Genomic DNA, 15134 nt, shown 5'->3' on the forward strand with positions numbered 1-15134 from the left:
ACATACCAATATTTATATGCTTTTCATTTTAAGCTTTTGATAGCTCTGATTACATCAGGGCTACCTGTCACTGCATCCTTCAGCTGACTCTATCCTGTACAACACTCCTCCCCTATCACATACATGTACTATAGCTAAAGATTTAATTTCCTTGCAACACTTTCATGTCTGATCAATTTATATCATCTTCAGATGCTTATCTATCAACATAGCAATGTCAGACTAATTGCTCACATACTGATAATCAGTGTTTTGTAAGGGCAATATAGTGTTACTCACTTATCCATGAACAATGGCAGTGGAATGCCTAAAATATTACATTGTAAAAACAAAACTGAACCATTTGTCTCACCTAGCTGAGTAATTGTGGCTATTTTAGATACTGTACCTAGTGATGAGAACAGCAGTATCGTGATGAGAAGGGTGAGTATCATCCAAAGTGTTTTGTGCTTGCTGCCATACGCAAAAATTACGAAGAGTGGTAGCTGCATTAAAAGTGATAGCTGGTCCTTCCTAAGTAAGAAATGGCCAAGAACATCAAAGAAGGGCTTTAATATTAATGCACTTGCACTTTCTGCATTGTCATTTGTGCTGCTAATCTGCAAAGTAATGACTTGAGCATGGAAAGAAAGTCAGCAGGACAACACATAAGAATTCCCTCAGCAGATTTGTTTGAAGAAGATGCTTGAAGATCTAAATTTAGCTACAAGTCATCAGTCATAAGAACCCATTATTCTAAACAATGTATGTGAGCATTTACCATATGTTAAATATTAGAAAAATATAGTGACAATACATTTATGATAAATAAATATGAAATCCATTAATCCAAGCTTCCATATACTATCTGATTTACTTCAGTATAGGTCAACTGGATATGCTAATACAGAGAGAGGAAAACAGAGCCATTAAATACAGGCCCTGAACTTAACCTTGTATGTGACATACTGTTTCCTATTTTAATACAAAATTACACAGTTTAAGAAAAAATTTTATATTTAAACTAAAAAAAAATAGAACTTTTTAATTACAATGGAAGTTCATGCATTTTGTTTCTTATATAAAAATGAAATCTTTTAAGTATTTCTTTTTCTTACCTGTTCATTGTGAATTACTATTAATTTGACAATAACTATATTTATAAGATTCCCAATAGTTGCATCTTTATAGATTGCTGCAACCTGAAGAGAAAAAAAGATTAAGAGTATTAAACTCACCTGGTAAACTATCCTTTTTAATGAAACAAACAAAGATCCAAGCCACTCAAGGTATATCAGGCATTCAACTGTGCCTTACAGCCAAGGACATGGTGACAAAAAAAAGAATTTCTCAGTTTTTTATACCCAAACAACTTCAATTCCATATTCATTTCCAAACAGACACCATGTTGAAATCCTAATGTAAAAAGTACACTTATTATAGAGTTTATTGATAAAATATCAAAGAAAGGAAAAAAGTAATGCTATTGTGACTGTGAGGCATAAGCTGTTTTGTATGGATGACTTGTAGAATAAATACCTGAAATATTAGAGAGTTTTAAAAAGCAATTTTGAACAAGTGCATTTTCACCTTGCTTTTAATGGAAGCTGGACTCAGTTGTGAAATTATTGAAAATGCATGACACATACAAAGGTATCTTTCCTCATTAATAAAATTTGTATTGATATACCCAACAGTCACTTTCATACATACTCTTGCAGACAGTAAAAACCATGAGTCGATTCCAAACACCAAAGTGAACTACATTCAAAGTTATTTTTCATAAAAGCAGAAAAAGGTTTTACATTCCAAGTAACAGCTTCAGATATCTCATCTATGTGAATTTTGGCTTAAAGCAGCAGGTGAATGACAGCCTATTATAAACAAGAGTTGCCACCAAACATAGAAGTACTGCCTTTCCTCCCTTCAAGCTTGTGCTAAGACTGCAAGGATACAAAAGTGATCAAGGAACTGATCCATCTGGAAAATTCTTATTTTTAATTACATTATACTGGTCAATATGCTCTCATTTCTGGTGCAGTCTCCAACACAAGTGCTGACAGGTGAAAAGAGGAAGAAGAACAGACTTATTTCAGAAGTCTTCCGACTGGCTCAAATCACTTGTTGAAACCACAGCCTTGCAGTATATAAATTCTATTTACCTGAGATCAAGCAATACTGTAAAACTCAGAACTGACAGAACATTAGCTCCCAACTCATGCCCCACCTTTCTCTAAACTGGAGAGAACACAGTATGCAGCACTGTCCTTCATTCCTTTGTTGACAAACAAGCTGGAAGTAGAGGATTCAATAAGAGTAGGGGAGGAGCCAGAGCTTCAGAACACATGGAGAACACATTTCAGAGCAGTACAGCTATTGTTTGCTCCTTTCCATATGGACTCCTTTCTTGGTTACTAACCAGCAAGTACCCGATTACTCTTAGGTGGGAATAAGAAACATCTCTCAAATACTCACTGAAGTGCTAAATCCACCAGGCATGGACAACTCAGAAGCCTTTACAAAAGGTATCTGAGCTGTTCAAGCACAATTTAAGCAGAACTTGAGTGGAATAAATATTTTTCTAATATCAAAATTACCACAATTAAGTTCATAATGTGTCCTTTGAGATCCATTTTGATAAACTTAGAAAGGATATTTCTGGATATTTATCCTCCCCACAGTCAAAGTATATTCCTGTAGGAACTGTAGGAATAATTATCACATCCATCTCAACTCATGTAACTAACAGAGAGCAAATTCCATCAATGGTCAGTTAAGAAAGAGAAGGGATGAACTGTTCTGTAGACATGACTATCTAGAGATATGTATTTAAAAATATATTTTCATACAAGACAGGAGGAGCAGCTATTTAATTTCTTCATCCCTTTTCTATGGAAGGAGACAACATGTCTAATTTTCAGATGTATGAGGTTAAGGCAGATTAATTCCAGCCCAACTCTTTCAAGTTTTATTTCTCTTTAGCAAAGAAGAAACAGAATATGGTTTCATATGGCACTCCAAAATCATGTCAGAGAGGAATCTGAAATTAGATCTGTGAGAATCTTTGGCTTATTCCAAGGATGGGAAGGCACTTGTTCCAAGGATTGATTCTAATACCATTTAAGCTGATACGAGAGGCACTTACAACTAAGAATTTGTCATAGCATAAACAATTACATGCATATAGCATTAACACAAACTTCTTTCACTTTCTTGTTGCACTTGGCCTTGTAGGCCTTTATGAGATTCACATAGGCCCACTCCTCAAGCCTCTCAAGGTCACCCTGGATGGCATCCCTTCCCCCAAGCAACTCAACTGAATTCAGCTCAGTGGAACTTGCTGTCATCTGAAAACCTGCTGAGGGTGCACACAATTACACTGTCAGTGACACTGATGAAGATATTAAAAAGTGTTGGTTGCAATATGGAACCTTGAGTGACACCACTCATTACTGGTTTCTGTTTGGACATTGAGCCATTGATGATAACCCTTTGGACTGGCCATCCAGTCAATTCCTTATCCATCTAACAGTCCATGCAACAAATCCATATCTTTTCAACTTACTGGCCAGTTTTGGAACAGAAAGCTCTGAAACTCAGGAACCAGATGCATTTCACTGGCTGTCAAGTAAAGAACATGCAGGTCATCTGAGATAGTGACACAACCAACAAAAACTAATACATGAGTTTTCCAGCACTCTAAAGCTATGTATATCAGGTAGAATTGGCAAAGGGATTGATAACTGAATGGGAGAGTTAACCAGGTTCAGCTAACACCAAGTGATGCCTGAGTGCCTAAACTGTGACTTTCAACCTTCAGTGCAAAATTAGTCTTAAGTTTCCAAATGCCTCCTCTCCCATAATAATTTCTGCTCCTGGGTGATTGGAATTATCCAGGAAAGGAGTTGAGGCTCGAACCCTCTTGTAACTAAAATTTAGCAGTTCTTGTTCATGGTTGTAGTAGTACTTGTATTGTAGTTGATGGAAGTTCCCCCATATACATCAATAGTTCCTTGAAAAACAATATTGCACTGCTGTGCAAGTGCTTTCTGTCTAGGTTATCCTGCTAACAAAATCTAGAAACACAGAGAAGGCAAAGAAACCAACACAAAACAGAGTCAAGTGTCCTCCTTCCTGCCTGTTGACCCAACGTCCATTTAAAATATTTGAGCAAAAGTGTATCTTCAAAACACAAAAGTAGTTACTCATACTTCAGAGGAGATGCATTACTAAGTACATGAAAGAAAAGTATCTCACTGCATGCTTGAAGAGAATCTGTTACAGGACTTTCAACACTGTATCTATGCACCATCTGAATTATGTACTGGTTATCTCTCTGGAGAATAGCTGAGGCCTGAAATAATGTGATATAGATGCCAGAGCTCAGCAGTTCCTGCCAAAATCTGAAACATACCTGTTTCCATTATGAGAGAAAGTAAGTTCATGCTAAATGTAAAATAACACTGCTCTCATTAACCCTATGTTTGAGTCGAACTATGGATCCTTTTCCTCATGAACATTTTAATGACCTCCAAACATTTAGTTAGAAACCACTGCTTTCAAAAGATCAAAGAGCAAGACTGGATGCTGAAAACAAGATGGCCTTACCAGCAAAGCTCAGTATACATTCTCAGCATGGTTGAACACAAGTGAAGAGAAAAATCCTGAAAACTGATAACCACAAATCAAACTTGACGATTTACCTAAGGAATTAGGCAGACTAAAATAATCCACTGAGACTTGAGAATATATGATGCAGGGAACTATCAAAGATCTGGAATATAAGATTCTTTTTTTTAGTTAAAAAATTTAAGAGGTAAGTACGCCCTGCTCTTGCATTCTAAGGATACTCCCCTTCAATCATCTCTTACTGGAAGCATTCATGAAAAAGGATGATGAAACAGGATAGGAATTTAATAGAATACACCATTTCTTTACAATTTCCAGATCTACTTGCTTTACAATGATCTAAAAACAGGCTTCAGAGAAGTAGGAGGTAATAGCCAAGATAAAGCGAAATTAATTTCAAGAGATTTTTCAAACTCTTAAAACCAGTCTCCGCACCAGAGTACAGCAACTTAGAATGGAAAAAAATATATAAATTAAACTAGCTGTACTTTAGTGGAAGGATCACAGCTTTCATTTTCATGGAATTTTGAAAGATTAAGTCAAACAGCTGTGGCTGCCGGTTGACTGGAAGGAACTTGGTCACAAAGTTTAGTTTCTTTTGACAATCCTGTTGCAACTGTCCACTAAAGTGTGACTGTGAATAGTGCAAAATACCCTGTTCAGAAAAGGTGATCATAATCAAGCAAGTACACCTAGAGGCTGGAAGGTAAGTCAATGATACATCCAAATCTAATTGGATATATCTTGTTCAGCTCTTTTTTTCCTTCCTTTTTTCCCCTCCTAAACATTGTATCACATGACCTCTTTTTCTTTCCCCATTTGTTACACACAGCCATGGTACCAAGAAAATACGAATACTCATAGCCCCTGAAAGAAACACTTCATAGTTTGTATGTCTTCTGCAGGCTCCAAAATCTCTTATGTATCACTGTAGTGCTGAAAGCATATAAGATATCCAGGATCTGGGAGATTTCTCCTTCACCGTTTCCAGTGTCATACCGATTCTATGAGATACATGAGCAGTTACTGCTTCAGTGAAAGAGCCACATTAGTTCTTTTGGTGCTACTGCTATTCTGTTCTATGTACATTTCTCTACAAAACTGGCTTCCACAAGTGGATCCTAATGGCAGCAAAGAGTTCTCATGAAAACATGCACAAGTATACCTATGCCTCAGACTTACCATTTTTTTCCCCTGTAAGTTTTAGGTCATCTACTGCTCTCTGACCCAAGTCCTGTTCATTCTACTATCCCCCAAGCAAGTAGAGGATCCACATGTCACCTAATGGAGTGCTTCAGTGGGGGCAAAAGGAAAGAATATAGTGATTTTAAAGGCTGAGTTGCCTTTTGTGTTGTTGTGACTAGGGTAGAACTAATTATCTTCATAGTAGCTGGTCTGGGGCTATCTTTTAGATTTATGCTAAACTCAGGGTTGATAATATAGAGATGTTTTTGTTTTTGCTGAGCAGGGCTTACACAGTGCCAAGGACTTCCCTGCTCTTTGAGCTGCCACTCTGGGGAGGAGACTGGGGGTGCCAGGGGGGTTTGGAGGAGACACAGCCAGGACAGGTGACCCAAACTGACCACAGGGAGATTCCAGACCGTGTGACATCATGCTCAGTGGATACAGTGTGGGGAAGGAGGAGGGAGAGGGAAACATTTGGAGTGATGGGTTTTGTCTTCCCCAGTAACCATTACATGTGATGGGGCCCTGCTCTTCTGGAGACCATAGGAAGCATTGAATTAATTAAACTGTCTTTATCTCAAGCCACAAGTTTCTAGCTTTTACCCTTCTGATTCTCTCCCTGATCCTGGTGGTGGGGGAGTGAGCAAGTGGTTGTGTGGGGCTTAGTTGCCAGCTGAGAACACTCTATCATGAATGCCTGTGTTCTGTCTTACCTCTAACTTGCAACAGAGATGGGTGTAAAGATATCCCTTTAATATTGCAATAACTCAGAAGATAGTAACAGTCATGATCACCACCATCTACAACTCTTCAATGAAAACATGTACCACAGTTAGATCATATTAAATCGTATACAGCACAATGTCAATGCATCCTATCTTTCAGAATCTAAAAGAAACTACCTTAATGATCATTTCACAAGACACAGCCATAGACAGGCTTCTCTAGCTGCTAGAAACTACTCAAAGAAACACATGAGTGTTGCTTGGCAGCAAGTCTCCTTATTCTTCTTGTTCCTATTTTTATTATATGAGATGAGACCCAGGCAATTTAAAGCAAGTCATTTGTCATAACTGAACAATACCAAGACTTCACCTTAGGAAGGCCCCTTGAATGATTACTACTGAAGGGAAAGTCATACAGACAAGTCTAATCATTGAATATCTAATCAACAAGAACCACCACCTAGACAAAAACAGTAGTAAATAGTACTAACAGCAGTGAAGTATAAAGACTATGTGCCTGTCTACATACTGCAAAACAGAATCACTTAGGGAGGAAAAGACCCTTAAAATCATTGAGTTCAACCCAATGCTGCCAAGTCCACTATGAAAAACAACCCCTAAGCACCACATATGCACATCTTTTGCTTACCTTCAGGGATGGTGATTTTTCTGCTACCCAGGGCAGCCTGTTACAATGCTTCACAACCCTCACCATGACGTAATTTTTTCTAAACCTTCCTGGTGCAGCTTGAAACAAATTTCTCTGGTCCTTCATTTGTTACTTGGGAGACAAAACTGACCCCAAACTCACTACAATCTCCTGACAGGTAGATGTACACAGTGGTAAGGTTCTCCCAGCCATCCTTTTTTCCAGGTTAAATACTCCCAGCTCCCTCAGCCACTCCTCATATGACTTGTGCTACAGACGCTTCATCAGACTTGTTGCCTTTCTCTGGTCATGCTCCAAGAACTCAGTCTTGGAGTTAAGGGCCCAGAACTGGACACAGCACTCAAGGCGTGACCTCACCAGTGCTGAGTACAAGAGAACAACCCCTGCCCAGGTGCTGCTGGCCACACCATTTCTCATACAAGACAGGATGCCACTGGCCTTCTTGGGCACACTAATACTTCTGTATTAGTTGGTAGGCCTCAAGATGTAGTGAGGTATCATCATGACATTTAATATACAGGCACCCTGGAGCTGCAATACAAGGAGAGTCACAATTAAAACAGTAGGCTTTTATACTCCTACAGAAACCCTTATATCAAGATAAGTAAGAAGGCCAGCCCAGAAAGATACTTAGAAAATAATTGTTTCCAGCTATGTATATTCATTGGTGCATAAACAAGTACGCACTTTCATTTTAACCACACCAAATACACAACATCATGGGGTTTTATATACACAGAAGAAACATAATAAGGTATTTTCTTGGCTTATGCCAAGAAAAATATGCCTTGTGCTGGCTTTCTAGATTTTACTGGATGAGAGATAAAAAGCACTGAACATTCTTGTAGCTTTAATACTAATACAATGATCTGAATGAGAATGGGGAAAAATAGACCTCTGAGATTCTAAGGAACAGATACAAGGAACAATATATTCACCTCTAATTTTTGAATGTAACTATATTCATTGCCTTTCAGATGGTAGTCATACAAATTAAATTATTAACCTACAAACTATTTAGATCTACTGCTTATTTTTAAATGATGGCTATAGGCAAAATCAGTAATGCCAAATATTTTTAAAGGCCAGAATGCATCTATGTTTTCCCAGTATGTTCTGGAAAGATGAACTGCTAACTATTGTATAGTATGAAATTCAAAGAAAGTATTAAAACGGTCTTTAAATTCACTCCATATATATTAAGATAAAATAATTTGTCTGGTTTTAAAGATAGGGTACATTGGTACATAGTCCTTCCATACAGAAAATACTTCATGATCAATGCTGATGATGACAATGGAAAATAAAAGTATAAACAAGATTTTAACTAGAAAAATCTTTTGCTTTTAAGACCTACTACTCACTACCTTCCATTTCATACATCAGTAAAAGATGGTAGGTGTAAAACTTCACTCAAGTTTTTGTATTAATGAAAATCAAAGGCACCAGCTTTTAACATCATATTATAATAGTACTGTGTTATCATGATATAACACCACTTTATGGTTTCACAGCCTCACTGCCAGTTAAATGATCTAAATTGATGTTGTGTCAATCCTCTCCTTGAATGCATGGCTGCCACCCTCCCATGCTCCACTTTAGCACTCCTGTGAGTAGGCAGCCAGCCGAGTTCACAGTCTGAGCTGGCCACCATTGCCCTACCACAGCTGCTTTACATGTCATGATTTCTTTTCAGAAAGTCAAGATTACAAAGTTTTTTGCTGCAAGCAGACTAAGAGCAGACCAAGTAGATTTTTTACTACCAAACAAACTATACAAGCAGTACAGCACTTAAAGAGATGTCAATCACGTTCTTGATTCAGAAAATGAGGACAGTAAATCAAAATGTTAAATGGAACCAAATTTCAGGTGGTTTTGAATTTTATAGCAAACTCCAGAGTCTTAATGAATTAATTCAGTTGCTAAGATCATGCCTTCATGCTTGGGGCTTTGAACTTTCAGAACACAGTCTAACATAAAATCCTCCAGTTACTAAATCTGTTAAGACAGTGCCTACTGCCTGCTCTGCCAATACAATGCTTGGAGGAACAAGAAGAAACAGGGCAGGTTAAGCAATTACAGTATTCTTATTGTTTTATTTGTCATTTCACATTAAATAATGCCACTCTTTGTGTTGAAATACAATAAAGCTTTTCAAAAAATCCTATGGCAAAGGTATTCTTTCTATCTTGAAGTACATATTTCATTCAGAATGAATAAGTATTTCCAATATATAATGTAAGTAATGTGAATACTCATATTGCCAACATTTATGCAGTTTTAAAGAAAAGAGAAAATGCATTCCAGTTCCAGTTCAATGGGATTACTTGCATGCTGAGAGCTAAGCCTTTTCAGGTTGAATTGGATGAGTGACAAGACACTTAAAACCCTAAAAATATTTAGCTGTATATTTCAGTTCTTATTTTCCACTCATAAAACAGCAGTAAGTTTACTTTGGTGGCTTTGTTGATGCTAAAAAAAGCCTCAAAGAAAATAAAAGAAAAATGGGCCAGGATTTCAAAGGTTCTTCTGGGAGCTAGATGTCTAAGTTTCATTAAAATTTAATGTGATTTATATGCTTAAAGTTTTTTTGGTTTCTTTAAAATCCAAGCCAGAACTGAATAACCTTAAAAGTTTCAGAATTATTGCAAGAGTAAAGTACGATGCTTGATTCACTCCAAAATGCCAGCAACCTGACAATTTCCCATAAGAGAAGTTGCTTGACCAGACACGAGTACCAGTAAAAGTTAATACTCAAAGCTATCTGTATAATGGCAGAAAGGATAAAATTTAATGGTTTAATTTCTTTCCTTTACAGGCAATCAAATAAGGCTAAAAATGGTTCTAATGGGTCAAGAAATGACCCACCAGCACACTGATAAATTCTAATGCAGATTACATAGCAAAAAAATGGTAGTCATTTGTTTTTCTATTCTTCACTTTTGTTTTACTAGTTTACTGAAAAATAACTGTTATGGAGAAGAAGTGACTGAAGACTATATATTCATACACATTATTTGTTTGAAAAATCATATATATGTCAGGAGTGGGTTGGATCAGATGACTTCCAATTGTTCTGTGATTCAAAGCCATTGCTGAAACTCTTCAAGGAGAAGGGATATGAGCTGGGATATGTATTCTGTGGGGGAAATAGGAGTGGAGGAAGGAAGAGTGCATGGAATTAACTGAAGTGTAAAGAAAATATTTGAAAATTAAGATCTGAATTTAAATTTTTTTACATCTGCATTTATAAAAGCTCAAAATTACTAGAAATAATATATTAAGAATTTTTTGTTTCAAGATAACCTTCTGCATATATACATGTGGAATTGAGCTGCCAACAGATGCAAGCAATAGATCTTATCACCTACAGTGGTATTCAGAGATATTAAACTCACATTAAAGATGTAGTGGCTTATTAAATGCCATCACCCAAAACCAGTAATTAGTGTAAAACCCTAGTTTTACAGTAGAGATAGGAAAGCACAAGAAAGAAATGACAAGTTTTTTAGAAAAGAACTGTTATTCATTCACTAATACAGTGAACATACAGTGTATGTTAAATACTAGATCTTAAAAACAGTTCATATATAGATTCTCTATGATGGCAATTATACAATGCTTATCTTGTTAACCTAGAAGTCCAATTGTGTAAGTAAAAAGACAAATATTGCATTGTAAGGAATAGTACTTGACGGTACAACATCTATAGATGCAGGAATATTTCTTAAAAAATACCATCAGGAATTACATTACCTATAAACACAACAAGACCTGATGAAAAAGATAAAATAAATGTTCCATTTCATCTTATTGCAAAGTTCTTTGAAAAACAGCTTCTATTTTAATGTCTTTACTACTTAATTTTGTTTCTTAGTACACATCTTTAATAAAGGAAGTAACTATAATAAAATAGTATCTTAGGGATCAATTGTTTCAAGTCTGTACTATAAGAGAAAAAACAACTTTCAGTATGGATTTTTTCTGATAATACATGAACTTTCATACTTTCACACCACTTTAAGTAGAAAATTTCAGAAGACTTACAAAAATATATGCTAATCTCCCTTAACATTATTTTTATTACAAAATAATTAAAGGAAACTCCATGTTCTAAATTCTTATGTTCTAAATTTAGGTGCCTACCATCTGTGTAATAGATGGCAGCACCTCTACAGTCATCAGCTGGAGATGTGGATGTTAGAGTGAGCAGAATTCAGCTCAGTTGTCTAACTGCCTATTACCCAGCGTCCCTGCACACACTATAGGTTATCCTATGGCACATACAACACATGGTTTACAGGACCAACACAGCTTGGTGAAGCAGCAGCTGAGGCCACCTCAGATGTCCTACAACATCTTAAACAGCATGGAACACTTCTATGAAGCAAATGAATCAGCGTGAAAACTAGAGTGCTATTCTGCTCATCCAAAAGCAGATGTCTGTAACTGGTCAAGTTAGTAGCCATATAAAAAGCACATGTCTCTATAGATACTTATATAATAGGTGCTTTAATTTGGTAGCCCCCAAGTTAGATGCAGTTTCATATAAATTAATCTTCTTGAGTAGATGTAAGGACTGAAATCTAGAAATAATTACAAGGCAGAATATCTTAGCATGCCTTTTCCTAACAGATGGTTCAACTGATGTCATGGTAAAACTTTTGATTTTAGAGCTTACTGTATTATATTCTGAATCAATACAAGTAGTAACTTTTGGTTCACGAATTTACCACATAAAGATCATAAATAAATGATGCCAACTCAAAGACTGACCCATATTAATCTGAAGTTTCTTGAAAAATTGAAAAACTAGGATTACTATAACCATGTTTTTTTTTTCCTTTTCATAATGCCATTTTAACATCTGTCTGCTGTAATTAATCTGGATTTTTTGGTCCCTGAAGCTTAAGAATTCTTCTAAAGCAATAGAAATTCAGGAAATGGGTCCTATCATTTCATCGACACACCCTGCACTGCATTAAACTGAAAGGATCCATATTCTTAAATTTTGACCCAAATTTTTATGTATGTTTATGTAATTTCTTCTTATACAGATTTCGATCAAACCAGAAGACAGGAAAGTTGCAGAAAAGAAAGCAACTGAACAGAAATTTCAATTTCAATTCTATTTCAATAAATGAAATTAAAATTCCTAATACTTAAGAACTTACTTACTATGGACATCAATATTAGTACATAGTGCTGTAAATTCTGCCCATGGTGACGAACCATTTTGGTGTCTGCTGTGACCATCACTTCTACATATCTTGGATAGGAAAGAAAACGTTTTTTCCTGGAATGTGGATTGCCACCATCCTCTATAGAGAGGTTATTTAAAGCATACTCTAAATTGAGAGACTTCTGTAAAATGCTGCTCTCTTCATTTAAACTGCTGAAGGTTGGATGTAATAAAGTGCTCTTCTTCAACTCTTTCTCTGTAAAGTAAAAAAAAAAGATTTACTGTTGAATGCAGTTGCTATATAGTAAAAAGGCAAAAGGCTGCCCAAAATAGAAAAACTTATATGTATGATCTTATTTCCAAGTGAAACTGTGCAAGAATTGAAAAGACTGTAATAGGAACATCAAATGAGATGTCTTGTATATTTTTAAACAGCTCTATCATAAATGGATTATTTATTACAAATTAGTTAAGAGACAGCAATATAACACAGTCCCTAGAATACAGTATAATCCAAACAGGAAGGCTGAAAGGAGATAAACCCTACAGCTTAGTCAGTACAACAAAGGACACAAGTTAGCTAAACAAAACACATTTTTACATGCAAGCTTTTGGCACCAGCAGAACAAATAAAAACAAACTAGGTCCAACTCCTGAATTCAAGTCCCTACTGACTTTCAAATTTACATAACATTATATTTAAATAAATATGGAGTTTAACTTCAGAAGCAAGTACACATCAAAAACCTTAAGTGACCTCTTCAACAGTTTTGTAAATATTCATTATGTAGAATCAGGCTCTAAAAGAAATACACAATCTACTCAGATATCTCCAAACTAAGTACTGTAGTACTTCCAATCACACTGTACAGTCCAGCCACCAGAGGCTTCTGATGCCTGATACAGAAAAACCAATGCCTTTACCAGAGCACTCTCAGCTCACATAAAAAATAATGGAGAAGCATATCTGAATTCCCACTACCCTCTAGAACTTAAGCAGCTAACTGGGTACTCCAGCTCCTTCAGAAGACACATCCACTGTCTTTCTGGAAATTAGAATTCTCTCTTAAAAAGTAGCAGCCAAAGGATATGTCCTTGAATCATTTTATTCTGATGACTTAGTGACTACAGCACTGACCCAAGAATTCGCAGATCACACTTCTGTCAGCCTCAGCTTGGGAGGATTTAAATCTATGCATTCCATTTTTCAAGGGAAGAGCCCTTATGTGTAAACTTTAAGCTACTTTTGAGAGATCCATAGTCAGTCTTCCTTAAAGTTAGGGTACAATATGGCCAGAAACAAAATCAGTAGAGACAACAGCAAGCACTTTACTAAGCAATTGTTTAAAAATCAATCACAAAATAAAGCTATACAAATTATGAAACCATTAGCACTAACAATAATGAGGGGAGAGAGCAGGGACTCGCTCTGAAAATGAACTAGTTCAAGAGTATCCACATACACTTTATGTGTTCAGATTGATTTGAGTTGGATGCACTGAAGAAAACTGGCTGAAGCAATTTCATGTACACAGTCTTTACTAGATTTACTAGACAGAGAAAGTGTCTGAGATTCCAGAGTATTGGCAAAATGAGAAATAACACATATTTAAAGCATAATTTAAATTTATGGACCAAACAAATCAAGAAAAAATCAAATTAATTCAGTTTACAAACACCAGAAATCAACAAGTGGGTAAGTAATAGTTATCCAATTTACCCAAACATATTCTGGCAAATTCTGATAAACTCCCATGTATTAAGGAGACAGAACTTATGGACTGAGGAAATGCAGTCAGTATCCTATCCTGACCTGAGTAAGGCATGTATCAGGGTTACAAATTTTTGTTTCATTGGCAAATTTCTTTTAGAAGAAAACAGTACAAAATGAAGAAAAGATTTGGTAGACAATTTTAGAATTATCATGGCCCAATATCAAACTAAAAATATGTATTGAATGCTATGTTCCTCTATATCCTCTGTTAAGGTTCCCTTACTAGAGAAACCCTCATGATTCCAAGTATTGATAGTTGTACCTCTGTAAAGAAAGAATATGAATAACCAAGCAAGACTAGCATTAAAGGAGATACATCTCTTCTTTATAAGGACAGAAACATAAAAACACAAAGCTTTTCTTCATAAACATTTCTGCAATTTCACTTCTCCCAAAAAGATAGTAAGCCCTAGCTCACAATCTTTTGTAATTGTTCCAAAAAAATGAAAAGGAAGAAAATTACTATGTTCTTGAATGCTTGAAGCCTTTTTGTCACATTAACTTTAGATTAAAGAAAAAAAGACACAAAACAATCTGAAAGACCTCTAATTTGGTTCAGTACGTATTATTTATCATTTGAAAAAAGGCATGGGAATAAGAACATTTTCCTGATGTAATGGTTATTTTCTGGTCTTAGTATCTACGGAAAAGTAGAATTCTCAAAATAATGTTTTCAAGTATAAAATATGCTATAAGAATTTTCCAAAATTAATATCACTAGTCACCTAAGCTTTTTTTTTTTAAATCTTTATATTTTTAACCATCTACATAGATATTCCTCAAGATTATTTTAATAATCATAAGGACAAACATTTACAATCATGGATAAGATCAGATTATAATAAATTAATGGGTAATATTAAATGCTTCCATTATTAAAAAAGACAGGTGTCATGTATTATCTGCTAGACTTGCAGAAAGTTCATTGTCTTTTGTGAATATACACAACAACTCCTGTGGATCTACTGTTTACACATGGGACAATGTTGG

At 35.7% G+C, this 15134-nt stretch overlaps 1 protein-coding gene across 3 annotated transcripts in view; it reads right to left on the minus strand.

The window, feature by feature from the left end:
* The window catches only part of ADAMTS20 (ADAM metallopeptidase with thrombospondin type 1 motif 20), an 84158-nt gene that overhangs the window by 56944 nt on the left and 12080 nt on the right, over positions 1 to 15134 (minus strand). For all 3 annotated transcript variants that reach the window (XM_015629200.1, XM_015629201.2, XM_015629202.2), the window contains 3 exons: positions 12367 to 12626; positions 1098 to 1181; positions 389 to 513 (listed from right to left, as the gene is read on the minus strand). In XM_015629200.1, the coding sequence (XP_015484686.1) occupies positions 389 to 513; positions 1098 to 1181; positions 12367 to 12626 (469 nt within the window). The remainder of the gene's footprint in view (positions 1 to 388; positions 514 to 1097; positions 1182 to 12366; positions 12627 to 15134) is intronic.

The sequence above is a fragment of the Parus major genome, chromosome 1A, assembly GCF_001522545.3.
Source record: "Parus major isolate Abel chromosome 1A, Parus_major1.1, whole genome shotgun sequence".
NCBI classification, from domain to species: Eukaryota; Metazoa; Chordata; class Aves; order Passeriformes; family Paridae; genus Parus; species Parus major.